We start from the raw sequence: 20,892 nt of genomic DNA on the forward strand, positions 1-20,892 counted from the left end.
ACAGTGATGCTCACTATACAAATGGGGCAGCTGAGATTCAAAGAAGAAAACTGGCACCAAAGAAAAGCTATTTAAAGTGAAACTACTTAAAAGAGGGATCAAAATGAAAAACCAATAAATAACAAGAAAAAGAGTCATTATTTTGAAAATGGGTCATTATTTTGAAGATGATAAAATTTTTATTATATTTAACAACAAGAGGTTTAACTTGCAACAATGTACTAATTCTCAGGTGAACAAAGAATGAATTGAGGATTGACTGGCTCTTTGGGAGAGAGGGTGAAGGAAGAGAAACAACTTTACCAAAAAATAAAAATCAGAACAAGACAGGACATTCCTGACTTTGCAGCATGATCACAAAAAATGTCTCTCTGGCAAAAATTGTTAAGGCATCACCATTTTTCCCCAACAGCCATTCTAAAGCTTCACTCCTCAAACCATTCTCTTTTAAACCACCTGATACAATCTCTAAGAATTCTCTATTATTTAACTGTTAATTAGTCTAGCAGATCATTTGTCAGTATCATTTAACAAATCAAGCAGTTTTCCTTTATCAGTTTCATTGACACTGGAAATAATGCATGTTTTGCCAGATTTGCTCTTTCATTTAATATTTTTTAAAGTTTCCTTACCACCTGCCAACACTTTAGCATTTTAATTTTAACAAAAAATTTTATTAAATTTTGGTTTTAAAAGCTGATAAGGCGGGGACTTCCCTGGTGGCACAGTGGTTAAGAATCCACCTGCGAATGCAGGGAACACGGGTTCGAGCCCTGGTCTGGGAAGATCCCACATGCCACAGAGCAACTAAGCCCGTGCGCCACAACTACTGAGCCTGCGCTCTAGAGCCCACAAGCCACAACTACTGAGCCTGCACGCCTAGAGCCCGTGCTCCGCAACAAGAGAAGCCACCGCAATGAGAAGCCCGCGCACCGCAACAAAGAGTAGCCCCTGCTCGTTGCAACTAGAGAAAGCCCGCGCAGCAACGAAGACCCAACACAGCCAAAAATAAATAAATTAATTAATTAAATAAATTTATTTAAAAAAAGCTAACAAGGCAAAAATAAAATATTCATTATAATTCTACCTGTGTCTGTATTTCCTTAAACTTTTTCATCAGCTCTTTCATTTGCAGCTGACATTTTCCATATTCTACCTGCAACTGTAAGATATAAAAAGATCAAGCATCATTCTAAATTATTTTCTTAGCTTAAATGACATTTCAAAATATTTAAAACTTTGCAAATCAACCCACAAATAAGGGTATATGAGGTCTATTTCTACTAATAGATATTTAGTTAGATTACTGGTTTTTAAAGTTGGGCCTACCAATAATGTATTTTCTTTAGTTTCACATTCGATCTCCAAAGTTTAAAATTCAAATAAGGTAGAAAGAAATTTGTTTGCATGAAGTCTTGGTACAAATTATAACTTTGTATAAATCATGAAAAAATAAAATATTTTATCACACTGATTGCCTGTTGAGATTTTATATAGTCAGACACTTAAATTCAATCAAGCAAAATTATAACTAAATCTAGGCAAGCATCCAGAAAACATTGTTTTAAAAAGCAGATCTGAAGGCAGAAACTGACTTAAATATTCTTTTAGTCTAAGAGCTGCTTCCCAAACACAGAATGTCTATTCAATAGTAAGCTGATGTCTGCATTTCAGGAGCCACAAAAGAGCAAAGTAACTGTCCTTCAAAATTCTGGTAATCCATACATACATCATTATATGTTGCCTCCTTTGCAGTTCCTTCTTCAGTCAGGATTTCTTCATATAAATCCAAACAATTTCTGGATGGTACAGACGATTTGGTAGCACTGTCTAAAACAAACAAACAAAAAAACCTTACATTAAAATATGTATTTCCAGATTCAATGAAATCCCTGTCAAATCTCCAATGGCATTTTTCACAGAAATAGGAAAAACAATCCTAAAATGTGTATGGAACCACAAGACTGTGAATGACCATAGCCACCTTGAGAAAGAAGATCAAAGCTGGAGGCACGACACTTCCTGATTTCAAACTATAACACTATAGTAATCAAAACTGTATTTTATTGGCATAAAAACAGACATATAGATCAATGGAACAGAATAGAAAGCCCAGAAATAAACCCAGGTATATATGGTCATAATTTATGACAAAAGAGCCAAGAATATACAATGGGGAAAGGGTAGTCTCTTCAATAAATGATGTTGGGAAAACTGGACAGACACAAGCAAAAGAATGAAACTGGACCCTTATCTTACAGCACACACAAGAATCAACTCGAAATGAGTTAAAGACGTGAATTTAAAACCTGCAACCATACTTAATATCTTGTAATAACCTATAATGGTAAAGAATGTTGGGAATGCCCTGGCGGTCCAGTGGTTAGAACTTCGCACTTCCACTGCAGGAGGCATGGGTTGAATCCCTGGTCATGGAACTAAGATCCCGCAAGCAGCGTGGCGCGACCAAAATAAATAAGTAATATAAAAAAAGAATATATATACATGTATAGCTGAACCACTTTACTGTACACTTGAAACTAACACGACATTATAAATCAACTATATTTCAATAAAAATTTTTTTAAAAAACCTGAAACCATAAAATGCCTAGAAAAAAAATATATAGGGGGTAAGTTTCTGGACATCGGTCTTGGCAATAATTTTCTGAATTTGACACCAAGAGCAAAGGCAAAAGCAAAAATAAACAAGTAGGACTACATCAAATTAAAAGGCTTCTTTCTACACAGCAAAGGAAATCATTAACAAAATAAAAAGACAACTTACGGAACGGGAGAAAATGCTTGCAATTTTTATATACATATATATCTGATTAGAAGTTAATATCTAAAATATATAAAGAATTCACACAACTCAACACAAAAAACTAAAAAATGGGCAGAGGAACTGAATAGACATTTTTCCAAAGAAGACATAAATGGCCAACAGGAACATGAAAAGGTACTTAACATCACAAATCATCAGGGAAATGCAAATCAAAACCACAATGAGGTATCATCTCACACTTATCAGAATGGCTATCATCAAAAATACAACAGATAAGTATTAGCGAAGATGTGGAAAAAAGGGAACCCTTGTACACTGTTGGTGGGAATCTAAATTGGCACAGCTACCATCAAAAACAGTATAGAAGTTCCTCAAAAAATTAAAAATAGAACTATCATATGATCCAGCAACCCCAGTTCTGGGTATATATTCAAAGGAAATAAAAACTGAATCTCAGATATCTGCACTCCTCTGTTCACTGCAGTATTATTCACAATAGCTAAGATATGGAAACAACCTAGGTGTCCACCAACAGATAAAGGAATAAAGATGTGGTATATGTGGGTGCATATATGTATGTATACATGTGCGTGTGTGTAAATATATGTGCATATATAAATATATAATGGAATATTACTCAGCCATGAAAAAGGACACCCTGCCATTTGCGACAGCATGGATGAACCTTGAGGGCATTATGCTAAGTGAAATAAGTCAGAGAGAGAAAGACAAATACTATACAATATCACATGTGGCATCTAAAAAATCCAAATGCATAGAAACAGACACTGAAACGATAGTTACCAAGGGCTGGGGGTGGGGGAAAAGAGGAGATGTTGATCAAAGAGTACAAACTTCCAGCTGTAAGACAAATAAATTCTGGGGATCTAATGTACAGCATAGTGATTACAGTTAATAAGACTATATTATATGATCAAAAGTTGCTAAGAGGCTAGATCTTAAAGAGATGGTAATCATGTGATGCTATGCAGGTATTAGCTAATGCTATGGTGGTAATCATTTTGCAATATTTAAGTGTATAAAATCAATATACTGTACATCTTAAACTTACTTAATGTTATATGTCAATTATAGCTCAATAAAGCTGGGGAAAAAAGAAAAATACATGTGTTAAGCTTTTTGATGTACTGTCTACCTCTACCCAAAGGGCTCTACAGTTCTCCATCTCTTGCATTTCATCCAAATCTATACTGATTTCACAGATTAGAAATGGAAAACCAATTTACCTAAAAAAATCTGTCAACAAATCCGGTGTAAGGATCACATTTGTTTGAAGCTTTGGAAGATTTGATTACAGAAAGGTTTTCTCATTTGGACAGGTCATTAGACTCTCAGCATATCACACTCCTACTGATACATTTGAAAATATTTATAGTAACTACCCTTTTCAAAAGTTCTAATATCATGTAGCCTGTGACAGTATGTGTGGTAATATATGTAGAAACCACCATCAGTTTCGTTTTCAATGGTACAAAATATTTTTGTACAAGGTCCAATTAAATCTGAGACCTAGATGAAAAACAAACCTAAGGGCTAGTTTATTTTATTGACCAAGCTTTGGGCAAAAAAATAATTACCTGAGTATAATGATTTCAAAGAAAAGGCAGATTGTTGAGGAGCTATGAGTTACTCCAGGAATTGATAACAACAAAATAAACACTTCCAACAGACTGACCAAACAAAATGAAAGTACTTTATTATAGAATTTACATACCAGAAACAGCACTGTCCAACCCAGCATATATGTCCAAAGAACCTTCATCATTATTTTTAAGAGGAGAAGCTGCAAAAAAAAATCAAAGACTAGTTAAAACTGACTCTATGCACTTAGTGGAGTTTTTCTATTCTGACTCTGAAGGACCAGAAAAAGAAAGACTTTATTAGTCCAGTGTCAAAAAATAAAATTGTTTAGAAGCTTTTGTACATCCTTATAAACACACACATCTTAGAACACAGGTTTAGACTTAAAAACTCACTTTCAAAAACAAGCTAGTAGGGGCGGGTGTAGGAGGGGTGGTGGTGGGATGAACTGGGAGATCGGGATTAACATATATACACCAGTATGTATAAAATTGATAACTAATAAGAACCTGCTGTATAAAAAAATAAAATAAAATAAAATTCAAATATTAAAAAAAAGAAAGAAAAAAAAGAAAAAACCCCACGCTAGTAAGAAGGTTACAACTCCAATAATAGCAGAATAGTTTCTATCAGAACAATCTTCCTGCAAAAACTATAAACTCTAAACAAAATATTAAAAGCTATCTGCAGTCAACGCTCTACCACTAGACTTATTGTGGTGATTTTGCAATATATACAAACATGGAATTATTACATTGTACATCTGAAACTACTATAATGTTATATATAAATTGTACCTAAATTAAAAAAAGAAAAAAAAAGCAATCTGAAGAACTAAAGAGCAATCTAAAGCAGGCAAAAACTGGAGAGGAGATGACACCTGAAAGAAGAAAACAGCACTGCATGAATTCCCTATCCCCCTTTTATTACAAGTTTTTGTGGAACGATAGGCTCTAGCTGGAGCCACACTTGGCAGTGAAAACTCAGATGGAAACTTCTAGTCCTGATAGCTTAAAGAAACAGAGAAAAAACTTTGGGGGTGATAACAGCAACTAGAAAGAGGAAATCCAGAGTGCCACAGAGAGGACTCCTCAAATTGTACCCAAATCTGAATGACCCCCAAATTACACATGTAAAGGTTAGAACTCCCAAAAGTCCAGCTAAAGCTAAAGAAAGCTGAACAGAGATTTCAGCTGCTGTTCACCACAGGGAAGACAGAAGATTAAGTTCAGTCAAGATAAATACCTGCTAAAATTAAAAACACCAGCACTTTTCAGAAGAATATAACAGAATCCAATGTCTCTATAATATAACATTTACAATGTCCAGAATGCAATGCAAAATTACTCACTGGAAATCTTGGTAGAGAAATAAAAACAACTACAAGAACCAAATGAAAATTCTAAAACTGAAAGTACAATATCTAACGTAAAAACTTCAACAGAAAAGCCAGTGAGCTTGAAGATAGATCAATAAATTACTCAAATGGAAAAACAAAGAGAAAAAGATTAAAAAAAGAGAGAGAGAACAATCTTACTAACTTATAGTATATCAAAAGTTCTCACATACTATATATCTGGAGTCCCAGAAGAAAAGAGACAATGGGGAGGAAAATGATACTAGATCTTAGAAGGACAAAAATGGTAAATAACTGAGTAAATATAAAAGACTAATATTTCATCTTAATTGCTTTTAACTCCTCTTAATTTCTTTAAGATACATACAACAGTTTAAAATAAAAATTACAGCACTGTATCAAGGGGTTCACGACATCTTTAACATAAAGGGATGGATGGAGTTTAAACGCAACAATATGTACAAGATTATACAACTTACATAAAAAGATTCTTACATTTAAATAAGTAGACTGCAAAATGTTAAAGATGTATATTGCAATCCCTTCAGAAACCAATTGTAAAAAATAATGCAAAGGTGTAGCCAAAAAGCTAATATATAAATTAGAATGGAATTCTAAAATATATTCAAATAATATTTGAAAGAAGGCAAGAAAATCAGAGAGAACAAAAACTGATGAGACAAACTAAAATTTTAAAATGATAGAGGGACTTCCCAGGTGGCGCAGTAGTTAAGAATCCACCTGCCCATGCAGGGGACATGGGTTCAAGCCCTGGTCTGGGAAGATCCCACATGCCGCGGAGCAACTAAGCCCATGAGCCACAACTACTGAGCCTGCGCTCTAGAGCCTATGAGCCACCACTACTGAGCCCGCGTACCACAACTATTGAAGCCCACGTGCCTAGAGCCCGCGATCTGCAACAAGAGAAGCCACCGCAATGGCAAGTCTGAGCACTGCAACGAAGAGTAGCTCCCCTCGCCTCAACTACAGAAAGCCCGCATGCAGCAATGAAGACTGAACGCAACCAAAAATTAATTAATTAATTAGTAAAAATAAAATAAAATGATAGATCTAAATCCAATCACAATAATAAAGGACATTATTGGGTTAACTGGTAAAACTGGTATAAAGATGGTAGATTAAATAAAATTACAGTATTAGTGTTAAATTTACTGAAATTGATAATCATGCTGTTCTTATGTAAGAAAACCAACTTTTTCTTGTGACATACCCACTGAAGTATTTGGAGGTAAAGGACCATAATGTATACAACTTAGTATCAAATGGGTCAGGAAAAAATTGTGTGTGTGTGTGTGTGTTTAAAGAAAAAAGTATGTGCACAATGTTAAAGCCACTGGCATAAAATATTAATGAGTGTTAAGTTTGCAGGAAACCAGGTAAAGGATTCTTTGCATGTTCTTATTCTTGTAACTTTTCTGTAAGTTTGAAATTACAAATATAATAAAAGACAAGCATGAAAATGTTACAGGAATAAAAATTTTTGTGAAATCATGTTAACTGGTAAAAAGTAAAATGTCCACTGTGTGTATGACTATCAAAAAAATGTATGCATGTGGACAGGAACTTGAGAGAGAGCAATATGTAGAAATGAAAACAGTTATTTCCAGCAAATGAGATTAACAATATAGTTTTGTCCTTCACAACAAGAGTTACAGGTGTGATAACAGTTAACCATTTGTGGGACTTCCCTGGGGGCACAGTGGTTAAGAATCCGCCTGCCAATGCAGGGGACACGGGTTCAAGCCCTGGTCTGGGAAGATCTCACATGCCACGGAGCAACTAAGCCTGTGCGTCACAACTACTGAGCCCAAGCGCCACAACTACTGAAGCCCAGTGCCTAGAGCCCGTGCTCCACAACAAGAGAAGCCACCACAATGAGAAGCCCGCGCACTGCAACGAAGAGTAGCCCCCGCTCGCCGCAACTAGTGAAAGCCCACGCACAGCAACGAAGACCCAACGCAGCCAAAAATAAAATAAATAAATTTATTAAAAAAAAAAAAAGTTAACCATTTGTGAATCTAGGTGAAAAGTAAAGGTGGTCATTATATTATTCTTCCCATTTTTCTGTTGGTTTAGAATTTTTCAAAGAAAAAACATCATAAGAAAAATACATAGCAGCATAACAATTTGAAACCACATCAGCAAAAAATAATAACACCATAGAAAAAAAAATAACGCTACCCAGAGTGGTTATGATGGCCATATTTCATGTGACTCCTTCCATGTCTATGGATATTAATATTTTAAAACATATATTTTGGGCTTGCCTGGAGGCACAGTGGTTGAGAATCCGCCTGCCAATGCAGGGAACACAGGTTCGAGCCCTGGCCCGGGAAGATCCCACGTGCCGCGGAGCAACTAAGCCCGTGCGCCACAACTACTGAGCCTGCACTCTAGAGCCCACGAGCCACAACTACTGAAGCCCATGCGCCTAGAGCCAGTGTTCCACAACAAGAGAAGCCACTGCAATGAGAAGCCCATGCACTGCAACGAAGAGTAGCCCCAACTTGCCGCAACTAGAGAAAAGCCCACACGCAGCAACAAAGACCCAATGCAGCTATAAATAAATAAATAAATAAATTTATTAAAAAACAAAACAAAACCAAAAAACCCATATATTTTAAGCAAAAATGGAATTCTACTAGACGTGTTTTACAACTGCCCTTTTCATTCTATACCATAGTAAGCATAATTCTGATCAATAAATATACAAATGTATTCTCAAAAAATTTAATGATTGTCATAGCATAATTATAATTAAGACAATAGAACTAGATAAATGTTATGTCAGGATTTGGAAGTTTAAATTCTGTATATTATTAAAAATATTTCCGGGCTGCCCTGGTGGCGCAGTGGTTGAGAATCTGCCTGCCAATGCAGGGGACACGGGTTCGAGCCCTGGTCTGGGAGGATCCCACATGCCACGGAGCGCCTGGGCCCATGAGCCACAATTACTGAGCCTGCGCGTCTGGAGCCTGTGCTCCGCAACAAGAGAGGCCGCGATAGTGGGAAGCCCGCGCACCGCGATGAAGAGTGGCCCCCGCTTGCCACAACTAGAGAAAGCCCTCGCACAGAAACGAAGACCTAACACAGCCATAAAATAAATAAACAAATAAATTTAAAAAAAAAAAAAAAAAGACTTCCCTTTAAAAAAAAAAAAAAAAAAAAAATTTCCATTTTATGAGCTTATTTTACTACCAGGTCTTCGCTCTTTCAAACTTATCATCTATTTGTGACTGTCAATTTTTCCCTGAACAATAAACAAGTACCACTGCATTTACTGGAAGTATTAACTTCAGGAGTCACAAATACCTATCATTCATATATACATATTATATATATGTATATATTGTATATATATGTATTTAAATATATATATTTATATATTTTTCCCCCGCCCCCTGCCCCCCCAGCTCACGGCTTGTAGGATCTTAGTTCTCCAACCAGGGATCAAACCCAGGCCCAGGCAATGAAAGAGTGAAAGCATGGAGTCCTAACCACTGGACCACCAGGGAATTCCCCTTATATTTTTTGATGTAACAATAAAAATCATTACTGCTTACATTGGCAAAGCTGTTAATTTCATTATATTTAAGAGGCCTGAAAGCATACAATAATAAGAAAGTTCTCACTTACTAAGCACTTTCTATTTGTCAAGCATTTTTATTGTATTAAATTCATTTATGTGCGGGGAGAAAAAGTTGATAATGACAGTGTTTTCAATGAGAATAACTAAATGACTTTGTAATTAAATAAGTAAACTTAGAAAGACAATTAAAATGAGCTCTTACCAGAAAAGACATCAAATAAACTTGTTCCATCACCATTGTCATCATCTGCTGCCATGATCCTATTTCTTTTTGATAGTCGCCATCTAAAGTATTAAATATAAATATTCTCCACTGTTAAAATCAACCTCACAATTCAGAGACTAAACTTAGCTTTAAGTTAAAAGACAACTTTCAAATTTGGACACACTGACAATGTTCACTCTATTGTGATTTTTTTTTTTTTTAATATCTAACATTTTCCAAAAGCTAAAACTAGAAAACAAAAATCTTAAACTTGCTGATATGGTTAACTCATGCCACAAAGTAAATGATGCTAATTTTATAAAGTAGACCAAAATATAAATTAACTTGTATACTTAAATAAGCCAACTATCATAAAAGTGCAACTATATGGTGAGTTCTGTGAGTCCTCTTAGCAAATCATCAAACCTGGTGGTGATCTTGGGGACTCCAGACACACGTGTTTTCACCAATAAGGGAGTAAGATGGGCAAAGAGCGAAGAGTTCGATACTATACTAGGTTGGTAAAGGTGTGGGAAAAGAGTGATGTATATACTCTAATACATCAAGTGTATACTGGTACAAGCTCTATACTAGGTTGGTAAAGGTGTGGGAAAAGAGTGATGTATATACTCTAATACATCAAGTGTATACTGGTACAAGCTCTATGGAGGCAATATGGCAATAGCTATCAAGTTTCTAAATGCAAACACTCTTTGACCCAACAATTTCATATCTAGTAATTTGTTCTACAGATATACAAGCACATGATCACAAAAATGTGTATACCAGAATATTCAATGTAGCACTGTTTGTAGCAGCAAGACTAGAAGCAACGTAAGAATCCAAAGCAGTAAAAAAAAAAAAAAAATCTGACTTATCTACATTCTCCATTCTGCCCGTAAAATACATGAATGTTGCCTATGGTCAAAGAACTATGGCCACTGTGGCTCCCTGGGGTCACTAAGGCTACCTGTGCCTGCACACTTCTGCTCCCACCAACTGAGATATTCACTTACCAACAACCAGGTGCATTTATTATCAAACCCAATTATGTTTATTTCCTTATTTTTCTAAGTAATAGTATGATGAAAGATTACATTACCAAAGGGAGTTATTTTCCAGTGAAAACTAGGCTGGATGTTCTGGAAAGACTAAAAGGCGAGTAGCAAGACACTTACAGTTGCTGTCAAATCAAGTAAGGGTGAGATAATCCAAAATACTGGAAAAGAAAATCTAGTCTGTACTCAGACTGACTCAGAAGTATCGAATTTCTTACTCTAATGAAGAAAGTGCTGGAAATCATAAGCAACGTCTTATGGGTGTGCAAGAAAGAAGTCAGAACTCTAACCATTGGATGTATACTCAAAGAAATGGTCGTGGTTCTACCACAACAAATACAATTTATACATTATTCCTTTAAATAAAATTAAGGTATATGTATATCATTTTTTCTTCATTCCCCATATTCCCCATTTTTTCCAAATAGCTGAGTTGATTAATCAACTGTTATAATATAGCTTGTGCAATAATTACAAAAGGCACAAATGGCATAATCACATTTGGCAAATAACACAACTGACTCTTGGTGAAGCAAAACTCAACTGATGGAGCAGAAACTCACAGGCTTCCTGACGGTAATCAACTCCTAGCTGTAAACTGTCACACGGAGAGGGGAGCATCAGTCAATGGGTTTTTTACAAAATGGAGATCAATTAATCTAAAGATTTGGTTAAAAAGATGATTCGGTTAAACTGATCAAATAGATCAAAGCTTTCATTGCATATCATTTCACACAGTTTTAGTTTTTACTACTAAAAAAGGATTCTACTTGTCTTGGTAAATTAAAACTGGGAAATATAAGAGATCTAACAAATCCTGGATCTTTTGTTCCTCATCTGTCTTAAATTTTCTCCAATTGTTCACGGGATCTTTGTCTCCAAACCTTAATTTCTAGGCCCCTATCACCAAATATATATATATATATATATATATATATATATATATAAATTACTTATAAATTTAAGAGAAAGTGACCATTTCTTAGTCACATCCTATGTAGCATTATGAGATCTTCAAAATTGTTTCTGAGAATAATATATATACATAGTAACATAAAGAAGTTGTCAAAAGAATATATGTGGTTTCTCACTATGTACTATACATAAAGTTAAAGGAATTGTGGCAATTATGATGTCTCTTTATTCCATATCTACCCTGTGTGATAATGGAGGTAAGCCTTGAAAATATTTCTCTTTTGCTAACTGGTACTACATACAGCCTTGTCACTAGAGAGTGCTGGAGGGAGACTGGAAAGGAAGCCGGTTTCTCCTCCTAGTTTCAATGTGCCTGGCTAGCCAGGCTCCTACACGGCAAAGCTTTCTCCAGCATTCAGTTCCTGCAGTAGACAGTTTCTCCAGCACTAGGTTCCTGCAAGGGCACAATTTTTCTGCATGCTTGCCTCCTATACGTAAGGTTGCTATTACAATGGGCTCCTGCAGGACACAGCTTTCTCCTGCTAGGCTCATGGAGAGGGCAGCTTCTCCAACTCTTGGATCCCACAGCACCTGACAGCCAGCAGCATCCAGGAGCTTCCCCATGCACCTCCTGGCCAGATTCAAAGCAAGGTCACTAGAAAGGCACTTAGCAACTTCTCCACCATCCAATTAGCCCTGGCCACACTCTTTCCAATGAGGGGGAGACAGCTCTTCTTTGGATGATCTATCTCAGCCCTAAAGGTAGTGGCTGATCCTTATATCTGCTATTCCTACATTCCTTAGGGTTATCTTTAACTCTTTACTAAACAATTCCCAGTTATTCCAACCCTCTGTTAATAATGCTTTCTCTTTTCAAATTACCATGTGGTTTTTGTCTCCTGATTGGACCTTGTCTGATACAGGTAAGCAGTCACAATAGAGGTTTTAACACACTCTTCTCTGCTAATAAAGCAGTTAAAGAGATTTAAAGATACAGCTCTGAACACAAAATTGACAGGTTTGATCTGATGATTTTTATTGATATATTACCTACAGTAAAAGAACTTATATTACTTTCAAGCATATTTATAAAAACTGACACTATATCATAATAGAGTTAGTTTCAACAAATTTCATAAAAGTGCTTTTATCAATAAAATTTGAAATTAACAGTGCATTTTCAAATTTCCCAATTCCTTTGGAAATTTACAAACATAGGTCAAAGAACAAACATCAATGGAAACTGGGAAATACATAGAACTAAATAACAATGAATACACCACAGAACAAAATATTTGTGGGGTACAATCAAAATAGTACTTTTAGAAGAAAAGTTATAGCATTAAATAAATTTATAGGAAAAGAATACAAAATATTGAGGTCAACATCCAACTCAAGAAAAAGAACAAAGTAAACTGAAAGAAAGAAACACATAAAAAAGAGAAATTAATAAAAAGAAACAAACACTATAAAGATGAATAAAAATAAACACTGGCTCTTTGAAAAGACAAATCAAATAGGCATATGCCTGGCAAAACTAATAAAGAAAAAGAAAGAAGGCACAAACATTAGGAATAAAAAAGGAGTGACAGCTTCACATATAGCAGAGATTAAGTTATTAACAAAATATATTTGAAAGTTCAATGAAATGGATAGTTTTATAGAAAAATGTAACTTGCCAAAACTGAAGAAGAAACAGAAAATATGTACACATCTAGGAGGATTAAATTATTTGATACAGTAATTAATCTACTCATAAAGAAACTACTAAACCCAGACAGTTTTACAGGTGAATCCTATCATACCTTCAAAGAACAGATAAACCATAATCTATTCCAGACAACAGATAGGAAAAAAAGAAGGCTGAGAGACAAATAAGTTTATAAGGTTAGTATAGTCTAGACATCAAAACTGGGCAAAGATAGGGCAAAACAGGAAAATTACAAGACAGGAAAACTACAAGTCAATCTTTCTTACGAACATAGAAACAGCCTTTAAAAAAAAATTAGCCAGCTGCAGCCAGCAAGACATTAAACAAAAAACAAAAACAAAAATACACTATGGACAAGTAAGATTTATCCCCAAAAATGCTAGGATAGTATAGCATTAAAAACTCAATTCATATAAGCACTGTCTTCTAGTTGATAAAGTTGCTTCCCAGCAGGGTATGAGTTGTTAGTTCTGATACTGTTATATGTGTATATTGGAATTGAACAATTTAAATAGATGGGTGGTAGATGGTGGGAGCCAGGTTTCTTGCTACTGAAGTGGAAGGTTACAGAAAAGCAAGAGAACACACTAAAAATGATCCCTGTGGTAATGGATTATAGTTGAAGACATCAGTAAGAACTCACATTTAACTTAACATAGATACAGATGATTATATACAGAAATATTTACAGGTATATGTATATACATGAGTTAGTAGACACATATGTACTATTTCTTTGCTCCACCAGCAAAGCAGCAATAAGCACAACTAGTATCCATATCTTGGCTTCTAATACTATTCTCCATTAAGATGGACATGGGCTTCTTGAAGAAATGGCTGATTCTAAGACAGGGGCAGAAAATGCACAAGATGAACATGGAGCATCTTACAGTGCAAGAAAGTAAGTTAGAGTCAAAAAAAAAAAAAAAAAAACTAACAGAGGTATGTCAAAGAGGCACTGGAACCAACTGAAAGAGCTCTCAATAGCCAAAGCTGGAACAATTTGAGCAACAAATTAAAGTAGTACTGGATTATAACCCACAGCATAAAATAAACATACATGGTCCACACACTGATATAAGTAAATTAGTAAATGGAGAAGAAACAAATCTTCCATGCAGAATTCCAAATAAATTATGCTGATACTCCACTCTAAAGCAGGCAGGGCCTAACTTCCCACTCCTCAAATGAGGGCTGTGCACTGTGACTTATTTCCAAAGGGTAGAGTATGGAATCGGGTGGGGGGCTAACTTTATGGTGAAGAAACCTGACAAACATTACTTCAGTCAAATGATCAAGCCAACATCAACAGTCATAAATCATGTTGATAATATGTACTCTTGATATGATATGATGAAAATGGCACTTTACCTTTGATCTTCCCAAAACCCATAACCTCAGTCTAATGATGAGATAAACATCAAATTCTAATTAGAGGAGCATCCTACAATATACCTGTCTAGTACTCCTCAAAACTGCTAAGGACACCAAAAACAAGGAATGAGAGAAAATGCCACAGTCGAGAGGAGCCCAAGAAGACATGACAACTAAATGTAATATGGTGTCCTGAAACAAAAAAAAGGATAGACATTGGGTAAAAAAAAAGGAAATCTGAATAAACTATGGACTTCAATTAATAATAATGTATCAATTTTTCATTAATTATAAGAAATTATCGTAAGATATTAATAACAGCAAAAACTGGGGGGTGTAGGGTGACATATGGGGATTCTCTGTACTTCCTTATTTTTCTGTAAATCTAAAACTGATCCAATTATAGTCTACTAACTAAAAATTAGTATATTTCATGCTAGATTAGAAAAGAAAAAATATGATCATCTCAACATCTGCATAGGAAGGGCATATGATAAAGTTCAACACTAACTATCAGCAAAGTTGGAGTTTATGAAAGTTTAAGATGGGACCTTTCAGGAATTCCTTTGCGGTCCAGTGGTTAGGACTCTGACTCTATGCTTACACCGCAGGGGGCACGGGTTCGAGAACTAAGATCCCACATGCTGGGCAGCACGGCCAAGAAAAAAAAGATGGGAACTTTCATAAACTGATAGAAGACATATTTATACTAAATAAAAACAAAGCCCCTCACATTGGGACTTCCCTGGTGGCGCAGTGGTTAAGAGTCCACCTGCCAATGCAGGAGACATGGGTTCGAGCCCTGGTCTGGAAAGATCCCACATGCCGTAGAGCAGCTAAGCCCATACGCCACAACTACTGAGCCTGTGCTCTAGAGCCCACGAGCCACAACTACTGAGCCTGTGTGCCACAACTACTGAAGCCCACGCGCCTAGAGCCCATGCTCCAGAACAAGAGAAGCCACCGCAATGAGAAGCCCGTGCACCGCAATGAAGAGTAGCCCCCGCTCGCCGCAACTAGAGAAAGCCCGTGCGCATCAACAAAGACCCAATGCAGCCAAAAATAAATAAATAAATAAATTTACTTATTTAAAAAAAACAAAACCCTCATGTTAATCATCATGCATGATGTTGAAACCATAGAAGCATCTCCTTCAAAGTCAAGCTTGCTTCTATTAGCAAAAAGAGTAAAACATGAAATGAGACAGAACTGGAAAGGAAGAAACAAAGCTGCCATTATTCACACTATGATCACCTATGCAGAAAATCTACAAATTATTAGAACTGGTAAGAGTTTCTCAGTCACTGAATGTAAGATTATACATAAAAAGCAACAGGTTTCCTATATGACAGCAAACAGTTTTTAAACATAACTGATAAGAAGATATTATTTACAACAACAAAACTATAAGGTACATAGGAAGTCATCTAATACAAGACCTTTATGGAGAAAATAATAAAAGATCTAAATCAGGGATTTGAAAACCTTTTCTTCTTCTTTTTTTTTTTTTTTTTTTTTTTTTTCTGGCCATGCCGTGAGGCATGCGGGATCCTAGTTCCCCGACCAGGGATTGGACCTGCCCTCTACAGTGGAAGTGCAGAGTCCTAACCACTGGACCTCCAGGGACGTCCCCTGAAAACCTTTTCTTCTTAAAGGGTCAGGAAGTAGGCATTTTATGCTTGTAGACCATCTGGTCTGTCACAAGGACTTAACTCTGCTGCTGTAGCTCCAAAACAACCATAGACAACTCGTAAATGAATAGAGGCAGCTGTGTTCCAATAAAACTTTATTTACAAGAACAGGCAGCCTACCTCTGCTCTAAATGACAAAATATGTCTCAATCATTTTTAGGAAAACTCAACATCAAGGTTGGCAAATTCTCCCTAACTTTAGCAACTCAATGCAATCCCAAACTTAACAAGCTGACCATAAAATTCAAATTGAAGTGCAAAGGGCCTAGGAGAGTCAGGACATATTTTATTTTGATGGGGAGAGAGTAAATTTTTTATTGAAGTATAACATAAAAATAGAAAAAAGCCCAAATCATAAGTAGACAGTCCTATATTTTTCACATACTGAACACATCCACAGAATTACCACTCAGATCAAGAAACAGACCATTACCAGCACCCTAGAAGTACTCCTTGGGCCCCCTTAAAGCCACTATCCCCTCCCAAATGTTGGCAAAAATGTGTGGAGAATAAAAGCATACACATTGCCGAGGACTTGCTTGGTAGGAGGGGAAGAACTTGCATGTCAATGGAGGAGAGGGAGGTATCTGTGGAGATCTCTGTAGATTCCAAATGAGAATATTAACCTTGGAGGAAAGGCAGACGTGGAGAACTGTAAATAAAACAGCCTAGTTGAAACAGACCTCAGAGCAGGATTGGGAGACAAAACTAAAATTTCATCAGTGTCAAACAGAAGATACTAAATGTCAAACCAACATATCTGGTCTTGAACTTCCAGAAGATAAGAGCACTGAAGGTTTCTGAGTTAGTACATTGGTATAAAGAAAGGAAAGAGGAAGGCTAATGTGTGGAATGAACCGGAAAGACAAAAGTGTAGGAAAAGAAACTGGGAGGGAGGCTACTATAAAGTCCACATGATAAGACTTAACCCAAGACGGAGACAGTCAGAACGAAAAGAGTGATTACATGAGGCATAATAATGGAAGAAAGTAAATTACGTAAGTGCCTGGATATGGAAAATATAAACTATCATCTCCTGCCTCAATTCACTCTCAAGCTAAAAGCTTCCATTATCTTTGACTCTTTCTTAGCACCACACTCACTTTCAAGCAGTCACAAATTCTTAGTGATTTTTAAGTCTCTCAAATTTAGTGTCTCCTTTGCACTCAGTCACTGTTCCAGTTTCCGATACAATTATTTCTCACTTAAATTATTATAAAAGTCTCCTAGCTAGTTTCTACACTACCAATATCTTTTTCCTCTTACCATTTTCCACACTGAGGCCAAAATTAACCCTGTTTATGTCTAGCCTGTGTTTCTCTCCCAGGTCAGAAACCTTCAACAGCTACTCCAAATAAAATTATCAAGTTGAGCTTCCCTAGCGCAGAACCCAAGGCCTTTCTAGAAATGTCTATCAGTGCTTTTCTATTTCTCACTGTTCCCCTCACACACTCCAGCCACAGCCACCACAGCACGTTTCTGTAATGCAAGTTAGCACATACATTATTGAGAAATAGAGAAGTGATGTCAGTATAACCCAGAAAGCATGTTGGTTCAGATGGGGTTCTTTCCCAGGATGTTAAAGTTTTGCACCATTAATGAACAGCAGCTAAACACAGCAAGCAAGAAGGAATCTAGTCCTGTACGTGCCACCCTTACCCTAGATACCCATCATTCCCCTTTCTTCCTCTAGTCTCAGTACAGCCGCAGGCTCTGTCTTGCATGGGCTTAAGCTTGGTTTCCCTCAATCTTTGTGGGAAGGAGGATGGGGGACAAAGCCAAACACAAGGCAATGGGCCAGAGCCATCCAGTCCAGCGTCACAAGATTTCACATGAAGCCTGCATCTGCCTCTGTACCTACAACCTCTGATGTTTATGTCCCTCTTCTTGTTGCCGCAATCCTTCCTTATTCCTCCTTCCATCAAGCTATCTTCATCCTTATTTTTTCTTGAGGAAAAGACCTATATTTACTGAGATACTTATTTACTAGGAATTTAACATGTCTTTTAACTGTGCCGATATTTTAATTACAATTGATATTGTTCCTGTTGCTGCTCCAGTAATATGAGTAGATAGGCTTTGAGTATTCTGCTCCTATTTTTCCCATAAACCCTGTTTTAGTGAGTGATTTTGCAGAAGTAAAGGTTTTTCAAGAATACATATAACATTAGAGCAGAAATATCTGTACTTGCGGTTCCTGAAATATGCCATGTACTTCAACTCCACAATATCTTGCTCATTCTGTTTCCTCACCTGGACTGCTCATCCCGTTCCCAAACCCAGCTACCACACAAAAAATAAATAAATTAGGGACTTCCCTGGTGGCACAGTGGTTGAAAGTCCGCCTGCCAATGCAGGGGACACGGGTTCGAGCCCTGGTCCGGGAAGATGCCACATGCCTCGGAGCAACTAAGCCCATGCACCACAACTACTGAGCCTGCGCTCTAGAGCCTGCGTGCCACAACTACTGAGCCCACGAGCCACAACTACTGAAGCCCACACGCCTAGAGCCTGTGCTCCGCAACAAGAGAAGCCACTGCAATGAGAAGCCCATGCACTGCAACTTAAGAGTAGCTCCCGCTCACCGCAACTAGAGAAAGCCCACACGTAGCGACCAAGACCCAATGCAGCCAAAAAAAAAAACTTTTTAGAGGCATAGTTAATTCCCAATCCCTTATTCTATCAACATGCTGAACATGTCATTATTGCATTTACCAATCTCTACTGGAATCATTTGCCTTCTAAAGTTTTCCTTAAACTTTAACATGCATCAGAAAATCCTGGAGAAGTTTTGTAAGGCACAGCATTAAGATCACAATGCTTGTGATGCCTCCAGGGACTGCAGGCAGGGTCTGGCCCCTGCAAACTCCTCTCCCTGACTCTTCCTCTAGTGCCTCTTTCAGGTGCTCACATGCACATTGTTCCTTCCTGCCTAAGGAAATTTGCAGATGCTGTTCCTTCTACCTAAAAAAGCTCTTCACCACCATCACCTAGTTCTCTCCCCTAAATTGGTTAGACTTCAGCTCAGATGTCACTTCTTCCAGGAGATCCTCCCTGTCTCCTGTCTCCCTCTCTTCACCAGCCTGATGGGGCCATGGTAGGCCTATCCCAGGATCCCCAAGGACCTTGTAGGTTATGTTAAGGCATTTACTCTTCTATCTAGAAGAGAATAGGGAGCCACCAAAGTGTCAGCCAGGAAAAATAAGATCAAATATGCTGGTAGGTCTGGGGCTAGAGAATTATGAACAGCAGCAAGCAGCTTACTTGGGACACAGATGACCCTTGCTCAGCAAGCAGTGGCCTCATCCTACCTCCCCAGGGGATCTCCAGTAATTCCCTATGGTAGTGTTTTCCAGAATGGGGCATGACTATCACTGGGGGCTCTAGGGATAATTTTAGTGGCATATAACCAAATATTTTTCAAAGATTAACATATTTATTTCAATGGGGATTCAAAAACAAAACTTGCATTCTAAACCCATGATTTCATGGCTATTATTGCTTAGGACAAACTTCATGAGGTTGATATTCAACTGACTAACTAAAGTTTGGGGCCTCTTGCTCAAGTCAAACTTGCCAAGTACCCTGAAAAATCCCTCCACTTCTTTCTCTATACAACTCTCCTGCCTGAAATGTCCTTCCAACCCCCTGCTTTGGAAATTCTACATACCCTTCAAGGTCTCAGTTGAATCCCTGCTCAGGAAAGTGGCCTTCAATTAGGATAGGAGATTGGCATAGTGGTTAAAAACTAAGGCTTATCAAATGTAAATTTTGGACTTTGGGTGATAATCAGGTATCAATGTACCAATGATTGTGTATCAATGATGTACAATGTTCACTAATTGTAACAAATGCACCACTCTGGTGTTAGATGTTGATAGAGGGAGGAAGTTGTGTGTTGGCGCAGGAAGCATACGGAAACACTCTGCATTTTTGCTCAATTTTGCTGTGAACTTAAAAATGCTCTAAAAAATAAAGTCTATTAAAAAAAAGAAAGAAAAGAAAAACCTGGAGAAGTTAAAACACAAGATTTGATGGGCCCATCTCTAAAGTTTCTGATTCAGTAGGTCTGAGATGAGGCTTGAGAATTTGAATTTCTAAAAAGTTCGCAGGTAATGCTGCTGGGGATCACACTCTGAGAACTGTTATTTTAGACCAGTGCTGTCCAATATAACTTTCTATGATGATAAAAAATGTTCTATATCTGAGCTGTCCAGTATGGTAGCTACTAGCCACATGTAGCTATTGAGTACATGAAATATGCACAGTGTGAATGACTGTTAGTTTCCTATTGCTGCTCTACCAAATGACCACAAACTTCATGGCTTAACACAAATTTATTACCTTACAGTTCTGGAGGTCAGAAGTCTCACTGGTCTAAAAATCAAGGTTCAGGAGGGCTGCATTCCTTCTGGAGGCTATAGGGGAGAAACTGTTCTTTGCTCTTCCCAGCTTCTAGAAGCTGCCTATGTTCCTTTGCTGGTGGCTCCTTCTCCCACCTTCAAAGCCAATAGTGTGACATCTCCTCACCTCTTGACCTCTGCTTCCATGGTCAGACTTGCTCCCCTCCCCACCTTCCTCA

General features: G+C 37.2%; 1 protein-coding gene across 1 annotated transcript in view; it reads right to left on the reverse strand.

The window, feature by feature from the left end:
* Positions 1-20,892, reverse strand: part of CASP8AP2 (caspase 8 associated protein 2) — a 39,342-nt gene that overhangs the window by 13,387 nt on the left and 5,063 nt on the right. The window contains exons 2-5 of the mRNA XM_061206943.1: positions 9,559-9,641; positions 4,523-4,591; positions 1,730-1,830; positions 1,088-1,162 (exon numbers count right to left, since the gene is read on the reverse strand). Of these exons, the coding sequence (XP_061062926.1) occupies positions 1,088-1,162; positions 1,730-1,830; positions 4,523-4,591; positions 9,559-9,613 (300 nt within the window). The 5' untranslated portion in view covers positions 9,614-9,641. The remainder of the gene's footprint in view (positions 1-1,087; positions 1,163-1,729; positions 1,831-4,522; positions 4,592-9,558; positions 9,642-20,892) is intronic.

The sequence above is a fragment of the Eubalaena glacialis genome, chromosome 12, assembly GCF_028564815.1.
Source record: "Eubalaena glacialis isolate mEubGla1 chromosome 12, mEubGla1.1.hap2.+ XY, whole genome shotgun sequence".
NCBI lineage: Eukaryota > Metazoa > Chordata > Mammalia > Artiodactyla > Balaenidae > Eubalaena > Eubalaena glacialis.